A 20,608-nucleotide genomic window follows, 5' to 3' on the forward strand; every position below is an offset into this window, starting at 1 on the left:
TCTGGGCCCTCCCTGTTCTCCAGTTTCTCCTCCATCCTTCCTCAGTCTGTGATGTTCTTGGAAGTCTCTTGGTGTCCCTCCGTGGCAGAGGGAGCGTGTCATGCTGGTTTGCTGGGTTCAGATGGCCTTTCAAGCTGGGTAAGGAGAAAGGTGCTTCCACCCTCGCAGTGTAGTGTTTCATTTGCAGCAGCCTCAGCTGCACTGTGCCTCAGGTGTAAGGGCAAGTAAATGAAACAGCAATCCACCTTTTTCATCACAGAGTCATCTCTTCTGCATGGAAAACTCCTCTCGCTGGCCATGTTCTCTTGTAACATATACTTGTGGGGTTTTGGGTTCCTTCCTTTCCACCTCCCCTCCAGGATCCTCAGCTGGAGTCCAGTCTCTACTCTGGGTGGTCCTTCCAGTTTCATCTAGATTTTCCTCAGGTTTTCCATTACGGGTTCCCAGCCGGTTGGTTTGTGTGGTGTGTTGTTTCCCTGCTCTGACTCCCATTCCTATGTAAGTATCATACCTTAATCATTCAGCATTTTCCACAGATCTCCTGGTATTTTAATTTCTTTTCTGTCCCACTTCTCCCTACACTTCTTGTTCCCCTTTGCACCTCTGGTGTCTCGTGCATCTTTCTAGGAGCAGATACTTTGCAGCAGACCCTTCTCTAGCCCAGCCATTTGCACATCATTTATCAGCGCAGTTTTATTTAATTGCAGCTGCACGTGGGATATTTGTTAGTGCTGTTCATTTGAGCAGAAGTGAAGCAACCCACTGTATTTAAGAGAATCTGAAGTTGTTCTGTTGATTTGGAAGTGGGAGCATACGGTGAAGGGTTTAAAAATAAAAAAGACTTCAGCTACAGCTTGCATATTAAATTCACAAGTGAATGTGCACATTTTTTCAGCATTGTTGAGCTTTCTTTGCTGTTTGGTTGCAACAGAGAGATGGTTTGGGACACGAGCCCGGTGTGTATTGTGTGTATTTCCCAGCCTGGCTTTCCAAGTCTGTCCTGCCCGTGTAGGAAAGCCTTGCCGAGCCTGCCTCACCTTCAGAGGTGGCTGTGACACAAAAGGGCTGAGCGCGGTCTTCCTGCCTCATTTATTTTGAAAACTTCGCTGTGAAACCAAACTTAATCAATGAGATCTGTGTTGTGTCCGATAAGTTATGTACTGGCTTTATTGATTGGGAAGGATTTTAGAAAACCCTTGTGGGGTTTCTAATGTCAGCGGTGTTTTGATTATGAAAAGAGTTGGAACCTTGGGACGGGGAGCCAGGTGGTGCCTGTGCTGCAGCCCCCGGTGCCGCGGCTGCGCCGCATCCCCCGGGACACGGTTCATGCCCTGCACTTCAGCTCTGGTGCCTGGCTGCTGGAGATGCACTTTTTGCTCATTAAAATGTTAAAAATCAAACTGCATGTAAAAAGATTTGTGAAAATATAAACTTGGGGATTGATCCAGAAAACTGGCGCGTGGTCCCCTGGAGACCCCGGCGGCAGCTCCTGGGTAATTTACATTGATCAGCTGCCTGTCCTGGACTGCTGGGGGGTTCTGGTCTTCTTTTTAGGGGCTTTTGCTTTACAGGCATTTATGCAGGTTTTTCTTTAGGAAGATAGCCATAAGGGAATAAAACTAGAAAACAGACTATTGATACGTCCTCTGTGCTTCATGATGGGTTAAAAAACAATAAAAGGTTATAAGATGTTGACATGGAGCAATTGTAGGTATTGTTTGGTTTTGTTTTGTTTTGTCTGAAATCATAAAAAAATGAAGATTTTTCTAGGTCATAAGCAATAACCCATAGAGGTTGGGTAGAATGTTGCATATGAATGATGTAGATATTGCTTATCTTTCAAACTGAGGAGTATTTAAAGAATTTTAAAAAAAGCAGCATTTAGAGTAACGAGCTTGCAACTTGAGCAAAAATGGGATAGTTCTCCAGTAACTATTTTTCTTACGTGCAAAAGATCAGCAGTTTTCCTAATTAAAAACTAATTCTACATATGGTATTTATATTATTTTACTAGTTACCATTGAAAAATAAGCCTGCAGTTAACCTGTGCTAGTCTCAGTTTTTTTGGTTGTGAATCGAGGCAGACAAGAATTGGTGCATAATGAAAGGCAAGTTATGTCCAATGACATTGCAAAAGTCAGATAATAATATCACTGTAAAATCTTTCTTTAAAAGAGAGGGCAGTTTAGAGCACTACAGAGCCAACATATGCCCTGTTTACGTGAACGTTTCCTTTGCTGCGATTAGGAAGCTGTAAATATCAAGGCACAAGTGCGGAGTAAGTTCTGAGTAATGCACTTCTCCAGTGACACAATGCTGATGAGATGCTGAATGTTTTATTATGTGAATGGTTTCACTTGCAGTTACAGGTATTATTCAAGTCATCAAAATAATAGAGAGAATATATTCTGCCATTTTGAGGTGACTGATGGCTTTGTCTTCTGGCACTGTTTTATTTCAGAATGTTATGTATCTATATGATTTTGTTTCTGAAAAAATAGCTAAAGTCGTTGTTTTGAGGAGTTGATAAGGCCGATAAAGATACGGGCACTTTGTTCTCCTGATAGAATAATTTCACAATTGTAGAAATCTTTTGTGGGTTTTGTTTGTTTGTTTGTTTGCTGGCATTTTGCACTGTAAGATTTCAGTTGTGGCAAAGGACCACTGTGTAGTAGTTAAAATTTGTCCAGATGCAGTTTGTGTGCCTGAGCAATTGGAGTTGTTCAGCTTGTGAAAGTCAGTGAGATTCTGCACCAGGGGGAACCTGATCATATTAATGAGACCTTTACTATCAAGGCATTATTTTGTATCAAAATAGAGATTTCTGCAGAGTTTCCTTTGCAATCTGCATAGCTCCTTTCCAAGTTTCCTGCTGCAATTCAAAGGAGGAGACGTCTTTGCTCTACGTGGCATTCTTCAATAGATCTTTCTTGTTCTTTAAAAGCAGGAGGTTGTTAAATAATCTATCAATAAACTGTCAAGAAGTCAAAGTTTCCATATCTGTTTTTGCCTGAAATCCTCAGAACTTGCCACGTTTTAGTTGTCAAGAAACCTCCAAAGAAGAGTGTGAGCAGTTGAGCCTGAAACCACGGCTCAGGATGGGCTGTGCCTGTTTGAATTATGCAGGAGGAACGTGTTCCTGCAAGGGAGTCAATATGTTTTGTGCTTCACTGGAGAGGTTATTAGATTGATGGAGTTTATTTGGGAATGATGGCATTTGGCTTAGAAATAAATGAAGCAAGAAGCATCTACTTAGTTATTGATGATAATTTATTGCTATTGGTCAGAAAAGTGTTGATTTTGTCAGAGGGTTTGTTGTTTGTTCAGGGTTCTGAAAGCAGAAATAGAATTTACACTTCAGGACCTGAAATATTGAAGTGTGAAGGAGAATGAGCAATGAATTGGCTGTAGGAAAGATCTGTAAACTGAGAGAACTTTCTGGTGTCTTGTGGGTTACAGAATTCCAATTTTGAAGATCTGATGGTTTGCTTTTGTCTATGAACACAACTGTTTTGGGACTAACAGGTTTCTGGCTTTGCCTCTTTAGTGACTGTACTTGTTTAATGTTGTAAAGTTGAAAATTACTAATTTATCTGCTGATCATGTTTTCACTTCTCATATTCATCCTTTTCTTTGCTCTCATGCTTAAACGCTTTTCTGTTTGTGGTGCTGTTTTGCAACTTCTAGAAAATGGTTGGTAGGTTAAACAATCCATATCAATTTTAATACACATAATTTTAATCAGTCTTTTAACTCTGAGATTTCCTTTCTAATAGCAGTAGGCAACATTAAGCATTCCTGCTATGAGACCTATTGGCTTCATCTTTTGTTATTTATCTTGCTGATGTTAGGAAGTATTCTCTAATCCCCCAGACCTCTGTTCCTAGGTAACAGTCAAAAGCTGTGCCAGCAGAAGTGGTCCTGCCAGGCCAGGCCCATGTGGTTTGGTGTTATTCACTCCGATCCATATGGTCAGGGTAGGGACTGTCCCCAGAGAGGTGTTAACACTCAGCAACCCAACCTCCTCCTCCTCTTTGGAGAATTGCTGGATGGCTCCTGCTGCCTGCCCATGTGTGAATCTTGATTAATTTTTCATTTTTAATGAAGTTTGATCATGTTTATTATTTCACATGATTGACTGCCTGGTACTACTTCCATGTAATTGATAAAGCCCATATTTCTTCATCTGTCTTTTATTTCTTCAGGGCAAACTTGTGAAATTGTGTGATGTGGTTAATATTAGATTTATTGGTCCCCATAGATGTATAAATTATCTTTTTTTTTTCTCTCTCTCTCTACAGGAAGTTCTACAGACTCTGACCAAGTTTTGTTTCCCCTTCTATGTGGACAGGTATTGTTAGCTTTTCAAACTTTACAAGAAAATAAGCTTGTCAATAAAACCCCTGTAGAAAATAAAAGCCATACCATTCATAGTGTTCTGTCTGTGTGACTGGGACTTAAAGCACCTGAGTGCAAATTATAGTCTCAGAATCACTTTTTCCTGGGGTTTTTATGGGCACCATGAAACAAAAAGAAGTTTTAAAAGTTGGAGTTGTTTGGTGGGAGTACTCTGAGGGCGTTTTGTTTTACTTCTGCACAATGCTTGGATGGAAAATGCTTGGGTAGGAATTGTCAAATATGCATATTAATATCAAAGTTTGGCTGCTTGTGCATTTTGTTTCTTAATTGCCAAAATTTGGGTGGAACAATTAATGAAATGCTCTCCATTTGAAGGCCTCTTGATGTTGCTGGAATGCTGCTGCTTTACTTGACAGGTACTTAAGGTGACATCTGATTTTGGGGGAGAAATTCTGAAGTGAATGTGAGAAGATCTGAGAATATTTGCTTCCTGTAATTTAGGAAACTGTAGGACTTTTTTAATTTTGCATTTACTGTGAGTTATTCTTGATGGTTTTGTGAAAAGAACAACAATTGAAATTTTGAAAGGCTTATCTCTGAGCATCACTTAATTGGTCAGAATGACTTGTCTTCATCAGCTGAGACACAGAATGGTTTGGGTTGAGGGAATTGACCTTTACTGTGATTGAACTGCTGCAAGTCTTTTTCTCATTTTAGAATTTGGAATCCCTGTTTTACTGCTCATCCTTTTCATTTCCTAAGGGCTGGAAGCAGGGAAATACTCATACATTTTTCTCATGTATTTGTTTCTACTAGAAATAGTTATGCTTTCTGAGTGTAGATTTATTGTACCTAGGGGTTTTGTTTGTTTTGTTGTTTTTGGTTTTCCTCAGCAATATAACATTTTGAAAGATAGAACACTGAAAACCCATATGGGGTGCAAATGAGAACATAATGAAAAGTGATTCCCATTTCTGGATCCACTTGTTTGTCTGAATGTCACAGACTGTCACTGAAAGACTGCAAGCCAGCCAGTTTGAACGAAAAGGAGACACTGTCACCCAGAGCACACTTAATAATTTCAGATGGAGAATGGACTTCCCACACTGCAGGAGGCAGAGCACACCTCAGGCTAAGGCTGTGGCAGCTGAAGGAGATGCTTGTGCTCCTTCTCTTCTGGGTGTGAAGAGGCAGTGGTGGCTCTGAAGGTTGTGGCTCTCAGTGGCACAGACACTCCATTCTTTTTACACTGACTCTGTTCATGTGTTGGTCAGAACCCCAGGGCCTGGCTGGCCATTCCTTCAGGCAATGGCCCAGGAGTTTTCTGCTCTTGTGGGGGTGGAATGAGGCAGAGGCTCTTCTCCAGCTGCAGGAGAGCAGAGCTGCTCCTTGGTTCTGCTCCCTGCCAGGACTGATAGTCAGGTGCAGGTGCTGGGGGGGATTTTATGGAAATCACTCCTCTCCCCTTCCCTCCAGCCATAACTTCGGTCTGCCCTGTTAGAGATGAGGTTTATGCTGCTTCCATCCTGTGAGGCTCTAAATAGATCTTCTGCCCATTTGAAAGCAGAGCTGGGAATCTGAAGGGTTGATACTAAAATCTTAGGAAGAACACTTTTTATGTGGCAAAGTTTATCCTTCCCTGTGAAAAACTGGCACTGAACTTGAGCAGGACCTGTCAGCAAGGTTTGGTTTCTCCAGGACACGTGAATGCAGGACTCTCTAGGTTTGCTCTGGAGGAACTCACCGGCTTGTCCGAGTTGTTTAATAAACAAGCTTCTCCCTGCTGCTAATGAAACGTGTTTTTTCCCCCTGTTCCATAATTTTAATTGTCAGTTCTAATGCTATTTCTCACACACGCTCTGCTCTCAACCTTGTTAAAATTAAGCATATAATACCCTTTTAAAACACCATACTAAAATCACCATAGTAACATTACGTCCAAGCTTTACAGATACAACACACCACCAGAGAGGGATTTTGGGGTATCCCCAGCAGCTCAGTGTGGTCTATGGAAGTAGTTGCTCTGCTGACATTTAGATTTCAGGAGGATGATAGTACTCACTATCTAATTCTCAGACTATTGGAATGCTTTCTATATCTGTCTTTTTGTCCATCTTCATCGCAGCATGTTTTCCCTTCCCTGTTTGGAATCCACTGAAGGATTCTTCTTCCTAAGTTGGACAGTGCCATCTTTCCCATTTGGATCCAGCTTTTATTTCTGCAAGTCTGTTTTTCCTTTGTTCCCTCTAGGCACTGAGTGTGTACTCTCCCACAAAAATTGGTTTTTTGCATGTGGCGTCATAGAAGAGAACATTTTAAGGCCTGTGACTGTTAGTTAAATGGCTTTGAATTTACCAGGGTATTCCTTGCAATTGGTAGGAGTGACTTGTAACGCTACATGGCAGTGCAAGTCAGATTTCTCAGTTCTCAGAAAACCTAAAAAAACCCTAGAACGTGACCTGAAATAAGTCTTAATTTCCTATAATTAGAAATATTTGGGTTATATGAGAGAACATGGGGTTGGTTGCTGGTTGATAATCAGAACCATTTTCTTTTAAAGATAAACTCATTATTAGTATCCTCCCACACTTAAAAAATGGGAAAAATAAACCACAAACCCCCCCACTCCTCCCTCATCAAGCACATTTAAGGTTCTGGAGAGTGCATACTTTTTAGTTCATTTCTCAAAGAAAACTCTGCGGAAAGAGGAAATGTTATAGGTTCAATGACTTGGATGTGATACTTGACACAGAGTTAGCTCAGCAGTAATTTTTCTCTCTTGCTCTCTGTTTCCAGCCATGCCATTAACCAAGTTGGGCAGAACTTCACGTTTGTGCTCACAGACATTGACAGCAAGCAGAGGTTTGGCTTCTGTCGCTTATCTTCAGGGGCCAAGAGCTGCTTCTGTATCTTAAGGTAGGTCTGTGGTTTGGCTCCTGGCTGACTGCAGGAGCAGTGTTTGACTTTGCAGCTACACTGCAATTACCATTTCCAGCTGGTCAGAACTATTTCCCTATCTGCTCCTCAAAGTCACTGTTCTTCTGCACAAGTGGTGCAAAATCCCTTGCACTTGGAGTTCCTCTGTAGATAACTGTATTTGTTTGTAGTCAACGTTCTGGAGTTAACAAAGTGGAAAAAAAGTCTCTGCAGTAATTTGATATGACATAGCATGATGGCAGCTGTTATCTTTAGCTGTCACAACTGATCTTGTTAAGACATTTTGTGGACATTTGTACATGCAAGTTTTATTAACAAAACATCTGTTGGTAACCGAGAGGATGTCACTGGTGCTCTCCACAGCCCCAGAGTTTATATGTGTGAGCTTTGCTCTGTCCTGTTGAGGGTTTTGCGAAGTTTGGCATAATAAAGACTGTTAGTGGAAGTTTGAGCTATGCATTTCACAGAAAATGGGCCAAGAGGCTCTGTTAGAGTAGTTTTTGATAACCTCCCACAGCCATGTTGGAATACAGTCCAGAATTTTTATTTATATTTGCTGCAGGAAATGATGCCAGTAAAATCAATTTTGATGTCTACCAATATTTTAGTTCCATTAAGAACTTCCATGGATTGAAGATTTTCATGTGGCAAATGCTCTGTCTTGTTTTAAACACGTCTAAGAATTGCCTCTCTTCTACTTTCTGCTTTTTGTGTGCTCTTGAGGAATTGGAAGTTTAGGAGCAGTAGCCCAGGTGAAGCCAGCACAGAGGTGACTGAGGACAGCCAGGGAGGTGACAGCACAGCTGGGGCTGAAGCCTCCCAAATGAGGACACTGCTCTGTGAGCAGCTGGACACATCTGTCGGGGCCATCCCTGGCTGGCTTTGTGCGGGACGCAGCCAGGGTGAGGACAGAGGAGCTTCTCTTTGTCTCATGTGGGGCACCTCAGTGGGACCCTGGGTGTGTCTGGATGTGCCCCTCTGAAGCATTCCGGGGGGACATTGAAAATACAAGGTCACCTCTCCTTGCAGGGGGCTGCACACAGCAATGCCATGGAATGGGAGCTTAATATTCAGAGAAATTGTGAGATCTACCCAAATTCCTCATTAACTGAGCGGGAGGCGGAGTGACAGGTGTTTGCTCAGTATCTTCTTCCATTCTGTCTGTGCTGCAGCAGACACTTCAGCTATTATTAGCTCTGGCAGTCCAGCAGCAGGGACTGTATCCTGCAGGCAGGAAGGTGTTTCCCAGCTCTCCCCACAGGGCTGCTCCCCGGTGCAGCTGGGTGCCGAGTCCCTCAGTCTCATGTGGGCAGTGCCTGCCTTCAGAGGGTAACTTCACCTGATCAGTGCCAGATTAAAGGAGAAACGCAGTTCTGAAAAGAAAATCTGAGTGAGGAATAGTCTGGGTCCCTGCTTGATCCCTCCTGGACCAGAGTTCTTTGCTGTCAGCTCCCTTATGGTGAGTGAGTGCCAAGAAGAAATGCAGGAGTTCTGTTGTAGTTAAATGCCTTTTGCTTCAACTCGTAACCAGGAACAGCCAACCACAGTGGATGAACTGGGACTCTTCACTTCCTGTTGCTTCTTCTGTGCACTGACGGAAAAAGAAAGTTCATTATTAATACAAGTTCGTGCAAGTTTTAGAGGAGAATAAAGAGTGTAAATCAACAATACATAAAATCACTTCCTCTATTCCCAGGACTGCATCTCCCATTATTGATGTGACACTTCTCAGTGTCCTTTATGCACTAAAGGATGGTGCATGGTAAATGGGTGGGGGAAAACATGCTGAAAAATGGGAGAACGATAAGTAAAAGCAAATGGGGATGAAAAGAATGCTTGTTTAATTGTTTTTAAATTACAGATTGGATGGCAGCAAGCTTCAAGTAGTCCTTGCTATGCTCAGCAACAGAGCAAGAGCTAATTATGGTGTTTATTACTAGAGGTGATAGTCACAGGCTTAGCAGGGATCTTATGGGTCTGGCTGTGGTAAAATGGTTTGGAGGTGGAAAATCATCCTATGTTTAGATTAGTTATTGAAGAGAAACAGCAGAAAAAGGAATTATTTTCACTCAGAGAGTGCTTGAAAAAATTTCTGCAATGTTCTGGACGCAAAGTACTCTAGGGCCAGAAGTCAGGGTCTGGACTTGAGCTTTGAAGTGACCCAGAGGCTTTTCCCTGTGGATGCAGAGCACAGCGAGGCGCCTCTTGGAGTTCAGTAGCAGTGGGGTTATCCTGTGGCCAGCAGAGAGGCAGTTCCATTTGGCAGGGAATTGCTTTGACTGTTTTAACCAATACTGCTTAGAAACCTGCTTTTGAGGTAGTTACCACAGCGTTTTTCCTGCTGTAGTAGCTCCCACAGATCAGTGAACTCTCTGATAATTGTGAAACCTGCTTTTCCGGGTGTTCTGTGGTGTTTTCAAGGTAGAGGCACCCTATTCAGTGCCGAACCTGCCTCTCTTCTTCGGGCTCCTCTTCCCTGCCCCGGTTTTGTCGCTCGGGTGAAGCCGCGGGGCCCGGCCGGGCGACCCGGAGCGGCTGCGCTGCGGCGGCGGCGCCAGCAGAGGGCGCGCGGGGGCGCAGGTACGGCCCAGGTGAGGAGCAGAGCCCGGAGGGTTTGGGGTGAGCCCAGGTGAGGAGCAGAGCCCGGAGGGTTTGGGGTGAGCCCAGGTGAGGAGCAGAGCCCGGAGGGTTTGGGGTGAGCCCAGGTGAGGAGCAGAGCCCGGAGGGTTTGGGGTGAGCCCAGGTGAGGAGCAGAGCCCGGAGGGTTTGGGGTGAGCCCAGGTGAGGAGCAGAGCCCGGAGGGTTTGGGGTGAGCCCAGGTGAGGAGCAGAGCCCGGAGGGTTTGGGGTGAGCCCAGGTGAGGAGCAGAGCCCGGAGGGTTTGGGGTGAGCCCAGGTGAGGAGCAGAGCCCGGAGGGTTTGGGGTGAGCCCAGGTGAGGAGCAGAGCCCGGAGGGTTTGGGGTGAGCCCAGGTGAGGAGCAGAGCCCGGAGGGTTTGGGGTGAGCCCAGGTGAGGAGCAGAGCCCGGAGGGTTTGGGGTGAGCCCAGGTGAGGAGCAGAGCCCGGAGGGTTTGGGGTGAGCCCAGGTGAGGAGCAGAGCCCGGAGGGTTTGGGGTGAGCCCAGGTGAGGGGCAGAGCCCGGAGGGTTTGGGGTGAGCCCAGGTGAGGAGCAGAGCCCGGAGGGTTTGGGGTGAGCCCAGGTGAGGAGCAGAGCCCGGAGGGTTTGGGGTGAGCCCAGGTGAGGGGCAGAGCCCGGAGGGTTTGGGGTGAGCCCAGGTGAGGGGCAGAGCCCGGAGGGTTTGGGGTGAGCCCAGGTGAGGGGCAGAGCCCGGAGGGTTTGGGGTGAGCCCAGGTGAGGAGCAGAGCCCGGAGGGTTTGGGGTGAGCCCAGGTGAGGAGCAGAGCCCGGAGGGTTTGGGGTGAGCCCAGGTGAGGAGCAGAGCCCGGAGGGTTTGGGGTGAGCCCAGGTGAGGAGCAGAGCCCGGAGGGTTTGGGGTGAGCCCAGGTGAGGAGCAGAGCCCGGAGGGTTTGGGGTGAGCCCAGGTGAGGAGCAGAGCCCGGAGGGTTTGGGGTGAGCCCAGGTGAGGAGCAGAGCCCGGAGGGTTTGGGGTGAGCCCAGGTGAGGAGCAGAGCCCGGAGGGTTTGGGGTGAGCCCAGGTGAGGAGCAGAGCCCGGAGGGTTTGGGGTGAGCCCAGGTGAGGAGCAGAGCCCGGAGGGTTTGGGGTGAGCCCAGGTGAGGAGCAGAGCCCGGAGGGTTTGGGGTGAGCCCAGGTGAGGAGCAGAGCCCGGAGGGTTTGGGGTGAGCCCAGGTGAGGAGCAGAGCCCGGAGGGTTTGGGGTGAGCCCAGGTGAGGAGCAGAGCCCGGAGGGTTTGGGGTGAGCCCAGGTGAGGAGCAGAGCCCGGAGGGTTTGGGGTGAGCCCAGGTGAGGAGCAGAGCCCGGAGGGTTTGGGGTGAGCCCAGGTGAGGAGCAGAGCCCGGAGGGTTTGGGGTGAGCCCAGGTGAGGAGCAGAGCCCGGAGGGTTTGGGGTGAGCCCAGGTGAGGAGCAGAGCCCGGAGGGTTTGGGATGAGCCCAGGTGAGGAGCAGAGCCCGGAGGGTTTGGGGTGAGCCCAGGTGAGGAGCAGAGCCCGGAGGGTTTGGGGTGAGCCCAGGTGAGGAGCAGAGCCCGGAGGGTTTGGGGTGAGCCCAGGTGAGGAGCAGAGCCCGGAGGGTTTGGGGTGAGCCCAGGTGAGGAGCAGAGCCCGGAGGGTTTGGGGTGAGCCCAGGTGAGGAGCAGAGCCCGGAGGGTTTGGGGTGAGCCCAGGTGAGGAGCAGAGCCCGGAGGGTTTGGGGTGAGCCCAGGTGAGGAGCAGAGCCCGGAGGGTTTGGGGTGAGCCCAGGTGAGGAGCAGAGCCCGGAGGGTTTGGGGTGAGCCCAGGTGAGGAGCAGAGCCCGGAGGGTTTGGGGTGAGCCCAGGTGAGGAGCAGAGCCCGGAGGGTTTGGGGTGAGCCCAGGTGAGGAGCAGAGCCCGGAGGGTTTGGGGTGAGCCCAGGTGAGGAGCAGAGCCCGGAGGGTTTGGGGTGAGCCCAGGTGAGGAGCAGAGCCCGGAGGGTTTGGGGTCTGAGCTCAGGTGAGTTGTCATGGCACACAGCCACATCTCCCAGTGAAACTGGAATTCCAGGCTGCCTTTTTCAATGAAATATGGTACAAAACTTTAAAATGTGCTTTTGAATAATTTTCTTTACAATAGAGTACGAGCTGGTGTCCAGTATTCATATTCTGTGTTCTAATTTGGGAATTTCACACCAGAATGTCTTTTCTTTCTAGGACTTTATTTAAGGATTTCAGGATTTCGGCTGCAATGGGATAAATCCTAATAGCTATACATGAAGAGGCTGAATTTTTATTGTTTCACTCCAATTTTGCATCAGATTTCACATGGGCTTTTGAGGGAGAACAGTGTGGATAGTTCTGGATTTAGTGAGGAGCTCTGGTCTTTTATTTAAAAGAAAACAAAAGCAAGCCCAAGTTTGTATAATTTTGCTTTGGTTCACAAACTTTCTGGGCAAAATTACTGGTTTGCAAAGGTCCCATGTGCAAGTGTGATTTCAGTTTTACTGAATTTGAAGTTTTTGTTGGGTTATTCAGGTTTTGTACGCAAACTGAAATCATTCTTTTGAAGTGAAATGCAGAAACATTTGTGTGGAAATCCCTCTCGGCACAAAATAGCTGAGCTCTGCACCACTCTTTTTCTAAGATAAAAAGAAATGAATCCATAATAGTTTGTGACAGATGGCAGAAAATGTAACTAAGTGAATGTGATTCTGTATGGAGTTATTTGAGGTTTTTGGTGTGATTTGTTGTGAGTTCCTCTCCTCCCCCCTTCCCTTCCCTTTGATTGCAGTCTTTGTCCATTTATTCTTAGGACAGAATAAGATTTCTGAGCAGGGGCCTCTCTTGTGGTGCAAAGTGAGAATTGTTTTTAATTGAGCAGAAACATGTGGAAGGATCAGGAATATCTCAAGGGATTACAGAAAAATTCCAAATTTGTACTACTTACAGCTTGTGTTTAGAGCGAGGTCTGCTGGGAATAAATGTTAGTTAGTGTGACCTGTGACCTTAAAAACTGTTGACATGGATTTCAGCCAGAAACTGGCCACAGAACTCCTTTGTTAGGCTCATTCATAGCTCCTTGAAAACTCCAGTCAGTGAAAGTTGCCAGCTCAAATCTAAGGAAAGCAGAGCCCTTTTTTTCCTTTTTTTTTTATTTTCTTTCTTTCTTTCTTTTTTTTATTTTTTTTTTCTTCCCATGCTTTGGAAACAGTGGCCGCCCCTTAACCAGCAAGACTCCTTTAATAGGGCTGCAGGGCCGGGCCCTGATTGGAACTGACAGCTTCCTGGCCCGGGCGTGCCAACTGGCAGGGCCCTGAGCCATGGGACACACAGACAGACAGACAGAGCCGGGGGCTGCCCTGCACGCAGCCCCGGGGCCTGCTGGGGACAGAGCTGCCCCACAGCCCCACAGCCCTGCTGGGGACAGAGCTGCCCCACAGCCCCACAGCCCCACAGCCCCACAGCCCTGCTGAGGACAGAGCTGCCCCACAGCCCCACAGCCCTGCTGAGGACAGAGCAGCCCCACAGCCCCACAGCCCCACAGCCCTGCTGGGGACAGTCCAGCCCCACAGCCCCACAGCCCTGCTGGGGACAGAGCTGCCCCACAGCCCCACAGCCCTGCTGGGGACAGAGCTGCCCCACAGCCCCACAGCCCCACAGCCCCACAGCCCTGCTGAGGACAGAGCTGCCCCACAGCCCCACAGCCCTGCTGAGGACAGAGCTGCCCCACAGCCCCACTGCCCTGCTGGGGACAGTCCAACCCCACAGTCCTGCTGGGGACAGAGCTGCCCCACAGCCCCACAGCCCTGCTGGGGACAGTCCAACCCCACAGCCCCACAGCCCCACAGCCCTGCTGGGAACAGAGCTGCCCCACAGCCCCACAGCCCCACAGCCCCACAGCCCTGCTGGGGACAGTCCAACCCCACAGTCCTGCTGGGGACAGAGCTGCCCCACAGCCCCACAGCCCTGCTGGGGACAGTCCAACCCCACAGCCCCACAGCCCCACAGCCCTGCTGGGATCAGTCCAACCCCACAGCCCCACAGCCCTGCTGGGGACAGAGCAGCCCCACAGCCCCACAGCCCCACAGCCCTGCTGGGGACAGAGCAGCCCCACAGCCCCACAGCCCCACAGCCCTGCTTGGGGACAGTCCAGCCCCACAGCCCTGCTGGGGACAGTCCAGCCCCACAGCCCCACTGCCCCACTGCCCCACAGCCCTGCTGGGATCAGTCCAACCCCACAGCCCCACAGCCCTGCTGGGGACAGTCCAGCCCCACAGCCCCACAGCCCTGCTGGGGACAGAGCAGCCCCACAGCCCCACAGCCCTGCTTGGGGACAGTCCAGCCCCACAGCCCCACAGCCCCACAGCCCTGCTGGGGACAGAGCAGCCCCACAGCCCCACAGCCCTGCTGGGGACAGTCCAACCCCACAGCCCCACAGCCCTGCTTGGGGACAGAGCTGCCCCACAGCCCCACAGCCCTGCTGGGGACAGAGCTGCCCCACAGCCCCACAGCCCTGCTGGGGACAGAGCTGCCCCACAGCCCCACAGCCCTGCTGGGAACAGAGCTGCCCCACAGCCCCACAGCCCCACAGCCCCACAGCCCTGCTGGGGACAGAGCTGCCCCACAGCCCCACAGCCCCACAGCCCTGCTGGGGACAGTCCAGCCCCACAGCCCCACAGCCCTGCTGGGGACAGTCCAGCCCCACAGCCCCACAGCCCCACAGCCCTGCTGGGCCCTGCTGGGGGAGCGGGCTCAGCCCCCAGTCCTGCTGGGGAGGGAAGAAGCCCAGCCCCACAGCTCTGCCAGTACCTACCCTGGGGGAGGAGATCGAGTGTTTGTGGTGAGGCTTGTTTTATAGTAATTGTCCTGTTGTTTTCTAGAATTTTCCCTTTTCATCGATTTGGCCAAAATCAATGTTTTGCTTCCATATCTATATGATTCTTTGAAGCCTTGCAGAAGATGTTTGGTAATGGCTGGAAATGCTTGGAACACTTTTTGGACAGGCTGTTTGGTCCTTGAGGTGTATCGACCCTGGAATCCCTGTTCTACTTAAAATGCTTGGGAGATGAAAGCAAATGGCAAACTGCTTCTGTTAGACATGGCAAAGGCCACAAAATACATGTATAAATCATGGGCAATTGGATCTCTGATTCAAAACTGCAGCGGAATTGTACCTAATGAAAATGTTGCTGTTGAGCCTCTGATGCCTTCATAGATTTTTTTTTCATTATTTTTTTTTATCAGCACTTGCACTGACTGTCAGTGAGAGCTGGAGAGCAGAGATTCCTCAGTTCCTTTGCATGGGCCTTACAGAGAGAAGGGAAGAGGGCAGGCAGGACTCGGAGCTGCAGCCTGGCCTTCTTCCACAGAAACTGGAGTTTCTTCCAAGCTGTAACTGCAGCAAAGCAGGGCAGCTTCGTGTGCTGGGTGACGGGAAATTGAGCTGAAGTGGCTCAGAAAATGTGCGAACGCCCCGAGGGCGTGTGCAGGGCTGGAGGGGCTCGGGGTGCTACAGGCATTCTGCCTTAACTTGACATGTTTATAAAACAGTTTACATCTCAAAAGTTTAGGGTTTTTACCCCTGTTGATTCGCTTAAACAGACACTGGCTCTTATTTTCAGTTGCTTGTCAGAATATATATGGAAAACTGATGAACCTAGTGAAGAGGGAGCTTGACATCAATTAAATTTAGCTATCTGCTTTGTGTTTCTTCTTCCTGATACGCTGTCTCCGTATAGCTTTCCCAAACTTCCTGTGGTTTTCCATTATTGTCCTTACAAGTTTTACAAGATAGAGATGAGCTGTTTGAAACTACCGTTCCAGGAAAAGAAGAATAGAATTTTGTATTACATCTGCTCATTTGTTGTCCTCCATTTTCATCTCTGCGATTAACCATTTTGTAGACTCTAGAAACTTCTTCCAGAAAGCCTGTAAGGCCTAGTATCTTCTCTTGCTCAAGTATCCTTGAATAAGATCATGGTAGTTTAAATAAGCTATTAATGCCTTATGGCTGGAGTAGGGGACTTGAAGTCTTTGCTGCGGAAGCTCTGCTCTGTGTGATCAGCTGGTGATGCTGTTTGAACCAGAAGCTCCCCTCTGTTTCTGTAATTTTTTTCTCTTACTGTCCACTAGAAACAGAAATTATTTATGTCCATCTAGTGAGTTTGAAGTTTTATCTGCAGGCGTGGCTGGCTGCACTCAAATGCTGAGTTTGTAAGAGGTTATTTGGGTGATATTAGGAAGGTGTTTTTTCCTGCTGAACTTCTAGATAAACCAGACTGCTCATTGGTAAGTGCAGCCATGAGCTGTACCAAAAAATGGTCTGTCCTGGGAAGTACTGATATTGGAAATAAATATTCAAAGTCAAATTTTCAACAGTCAAACTTTAGCCTCTCCCTGCTTGTAAATCATGGGCTGCAAAGAAAGCCCATACAGTGCTTGGCATTGGAGTAAAGCTGCTGATTTTGTGTTTCAATACGTGTGTGCGTATGCACATCATCATTTTTAGTTGAAAGTTGAAGTGTTGTCCTTTAACACCGGTGCTTATTTATTCCCATGTTGGTTCTGGTACCGAGGCTGAGCTGCGTACTTGCATTAATGTTGTAGTGGGATGAAGTTATCCCACTTGTGAGTTAGTAGCAGCCAGAAGTACAGGGAGTTGTTTACAGGGAGCCCATGGATCCTGCCTTTCTGTGGAAGCATTCAAGCAGCAAGCCCTGCACAGTCTGTTTGGCACAGTAGCCGCTCTCAGCTGGCCCCGTGCCCTCCTGCTGTTAGGCAGGGCAGAGGATGTGCCAGATCCCGCCTTGTGCCGGAGCAGAGCCTGCCTGCAAATCTGCTTGTAGTTAGCCTGGGGCCTTTTGGCAGCACTCTACAGCCCATTGATTTAGTTGCAATGCTTTTTCCTTAATATTTTCCATCTGGCCAACAATGACCTATAACGACAGACACAAAACAGAGTTTGAATTATGAGCAGCGTAATTGTGCAAACGCTTCCAAATCTGGCTCTAGAACCTGCAGCGATGGGCGCCGCCGCCGCGCGGCCGCGGGAGCTCGTTCCACAGTGCTGGTGCAAAGGAGAAGCCTCGGAGCTCTCGCGTTCCAGCTCTGTCCCAGAGAAATGTGCAGTCCAGTTAAACTGGGAGTGTGTTCCATTCTTGCTTTTCCTTGCTGTCTGTTGGTCCTGAGCCGGCGGTGCAGCTCCCACAGCCTCAGCTTCCTCACGCTCCCCTGCACACACACTGCCAGGGCCAAACCCTGCTGTGGGGCCCTGAGCCAGCGGGAGAGAGGGACCCTGGAGCAGGCCTGGGGCAGCCAGGGCAAGAACATGAGTATGGAAACGCTCCAGGACATGCAGCGACAGGTTTGGGGCCTTGCACTGTCAGGGATGTTCTGAGCTCCCACCTGCAGCCATGCTTTCCAGAGGGAGCTGCTTCCAGAGCTGGGCTGTTTGTCAGCTCTCCCAGTTCTGGACAAGCAGAATTACTGCTTCCATCACAGTGATCATGAGCACTTCTAGTCCTCTTTGTCTTTAAAGTCTGTATCCTTGAAGATCTGTGAACTTACTTGCACTGTTCCACACATTCTAGCAGTCCTGCAAGCTTCTTCTCTTCCCTCTACATTGCCAGTCCAGGGAATACTAATTTAACTGACTTTCAGTAAATGTGAAGGATAGTGAAGCTGTGTCATAGAAAGTTTATTGCAGATTTTACTGAAGCTTTAATCTTGACCGCAAGTCAAAACACTTTTATAAAATATCAGTGAGAAGGATCACAACAAAAATGTCAAGTGATAGTAACGTATCACTACTGGTGGAGTTGGATAAAGCTGATAGTGCTGCATTCAGTCCAGCTACTTCACTGGTCTTGCCTTCTGACCAGAAACCAATTTTACGTAATTAATTAGCCCTTCATGCCGCACCTTCTTTCGTTGCTGAACAACTGTAACAGAAGTAATTAAATCATGTCACTTTTTATTACCTTTGGCCCTGGCTGACTGGCTTGGAAACTTCATCTTAGAGCTAGTACAAACTGAATTAGTGCATCAGCTTGGGAAAACCCCCTCCCTGGCATCAAAAAGGCAGAGAGGAAGCAGTTAAAGTGCAAGATGGATAGATCCTCTCTTCCACAAATGGATCACTTTTGGGTTGCTGTCTGAAGGCTTACAAATGCATCTGTCAGGAGCGAGAGCATCCTGTCCCTGCTGACAGATGTGTACAACATTCCCAAAGAGATTACATGGCAACTTCCTCCTTCAAAACTGGAGCTGTGGCAGAGCCCTCGGGTTATGCAGAGGTAATTGGAGACGCTGGGGCTGATGGAGAGGTGGAACTGCCAGAAAAGCTGCTGGAGTAACTTGTGCATGTTGTTCCAGCAGGAGCCCTGGTCCAGGCACTGTAGTCATGGGAGAGAGGCTTTGTGTGGCTTCCGAGAGGCAGAGTTCCCTGGGCTGTGCAGGGAGCCCAAATAAAACCCCTCATTTGTAACCCTGGCTGTTTATGAACATGCTTGATAAGGGACAGCGCTTCCTCCACACTGAGCATTACCTGCACTAATGGTTCAGTGTGTTTTAGAATTTATCAGTGTTTGAATATTCAGAGAATAAAATTATTGTGGGCAGTTTCCTGGTTTAATCAGTTGTTTAAGCTGATGGTTAGACAAGAAGTCTCATAAATAAAAATTGGGCTTGCTGGCCAGGAAACAGGCCAGAAAGACTTTTCTGTTAATTAATGTGTCATACATTTTCAGGAATTCTGTGGATAGGTTCATCAGTGGTATTTTTGCAGGTGAAGATCAAGTACTATCATTTTATGTGCTTATTTTTACATCTGAATGTTCGCTGTGAATCTAAACCATCGTACAGGGTGGCCATAAACAATCTGCACTCAAATGTCAGACTCTGACTTGATCTTTGCAGCCTTCCTATTGACATCTTCTCTGCAAGTGCTTGTTTGCTGTAAGTAAGGTGATTTTTACATGCCTAGCCCAGTTCCTTGCATTCTCAAATTATCAGTTGCAAGTACCACAGCGCTGACATAATCATGAATTTTTCACTTGGCTCTTTCAGCTCTGCTTGTGGTTTAACTTTTATGACTTCCTACCAACTTTGCTTATTATTAGGAGCTGTGTGTACTCCCTCTGAGCATGTGAATATTTCTTCCCTACGATGAAGCTCCCTCCCTGTGAAGGGAACTGTAAAACCTCTTGCTTCACTTAACTTTGTTTCTTGCCAGTAGGGGAACACAAGTGGTTTGGGGAATGCAGAGGAGAGGTACATGTAATTGGTTTCTCCTCTGTTACTGAAATGCCCTCATTCCCCACCCCAGCGTCCTCTGTAGCTAATTTGCCAAAATGCAAGGATTCACCGCCGTGTCTCAGAACTCACACACAGGCATCACAAGTATCACACACAGGTATCACAAGTACACACCTGATGCTCAGCTTTGACTTTCAATGCGTGGCAAATCCCTTTAGCAGCCGCGCACAGCTGGCTGCTGTGCAGTGGGGCTCTTGAACACTTGGAGTGTAAAATTTTTCTGTATGAGGCAAAGCGACGCAGAGTCCCCAGTCAGGTGCAAAACCCTGGCCTTTTTAAGCAGTTAGGCCTTTATCAATTGCATGGTTTTTAAGTCATAACAAACATAATCAACCAACCACCATAGACCACTATATGAACATGTAATGGTTATAGAGCTTGTTCTTCTGCCTCTAATTCAGCTGAGTCACTTTCCCATAGCCCTCTTCTACCTAGCTGAAGTAGCAGGCCTGAGCTGTGGTTTTACAAGGGTAACAAGGCCCTTATTTTATAAGGCGTTACCTATATGCAACATTTTTCTTCCCTTCTGGAATTTATCTGTGTCCCAGAGAGGCTTTGGAGCTCACTGCAGCGCGTGCCAGAGCACGGGGCTTGGTGACTGGGAGGGAGCACTTTTGATTTATAATAAAAAGTTCATAATGCTACTGAAATTTCAGCTGAAACTTAGTACTAGAGGGCATAGCTTGACAAGCACATATGATTGGAGTCAGTAATGAAAAGGAGCTGTTTCTCTGGTCAAGGAAAAAGGGTTAATTTGCATCGGGATGAAAAGGCTGTTCAGGATCTACTATTTCAACCTGTGATAGACTTAACAGCAGGCTTTGATCCTCAAATGAAATGTGATGGATTTCAACTGATGCCAGATGTCTCAAACCTAGTGGGATCTCTGATTGTCTGCCACATCTAGAATTCTCTCTTCCAGCACTTTCATGTGTGCTTTTAAACGTGGTTTGAGAAGAGAGATTCCTTGACAAGCTAAGCCTTTGGAATCCTCTCTCTGTATTGTCACTTTGGTGGGGATCTTGCGGCTCTCATGCTGTCTAGTGCATCCTGCTTTTTAAAATCAGGCTTCGTGTACCAAACTGCTCTAACTCCTGCATAGCCAGTGTTTTTAAGTCCAGGTAATTTAGAGCCAGTATAATCTGTAGCTCTTCTCAGTTTAAGGCTGTTCTCTGCCCTCTTCATGTTTGTTATTTAGAGCATTTTACCCTGGCTGAGTGAAGCCACTGGTCACTGTGTTTCTGTGGGTGTTGAAGGGAACGAGGGAACGTAAGTGTTGACTTTTTTACTCCAAGGCTATCTTGTTGCATTTCATATATCTCATTATAAAGTGCCAAGGCCTTCAGCATGCCCATCTTCTCACCCAGTGGGCTTTCTGGGATATCCTTTGCCCTTAGGTTTAAGAAA

General features: G+C 47.7%; 1 protein-coding gene across 10 annotated transcripts in view; it reads left to right on the top strand.

Annotated features, from left to right (window-relative positions):
• The window catches only part of DENND1A (DENN domain containing 1A), a 155,608-nt gene that overhangs the window by 41,547 nt on the left and 93,453 nt on the right, over window positions 1-20,608 (top strand). For all 10 annotated transcript variants that reach the window (XM_068210944.1, XM_068210948.1, XM_068210949.1 and 7 more), the window contains 2 exons: window positions 4,302-4,351; window positions 7,156-7,275. In XM_068210944.1, the coding sequence (XP_068067045.1) occupies window positions 4,302-4,351; window positions 7,156-7,275 (170 nt within the window). The remainder of the gene's footprint in view (window positions 1-4,301; window positions 4,352-7,155; window positions 7,276-20,608) is intronic.

Source organism: Anomalospiza imberbis, chromosome 21 (genome assembly GCF_031753505.1).
Source record: "Anomalospiza imberbis isolate Cuckoo-Finch-1a 21T00152 chromosome 21, ASM3175350v1, whole genome shotgun sequence".
Lineage (NCBI taxonomy): Eukaryota > Metazoa > Chordata > Aves > Passeriformes > Viduidae > Anomalospiza > Anomalospiza imberbis.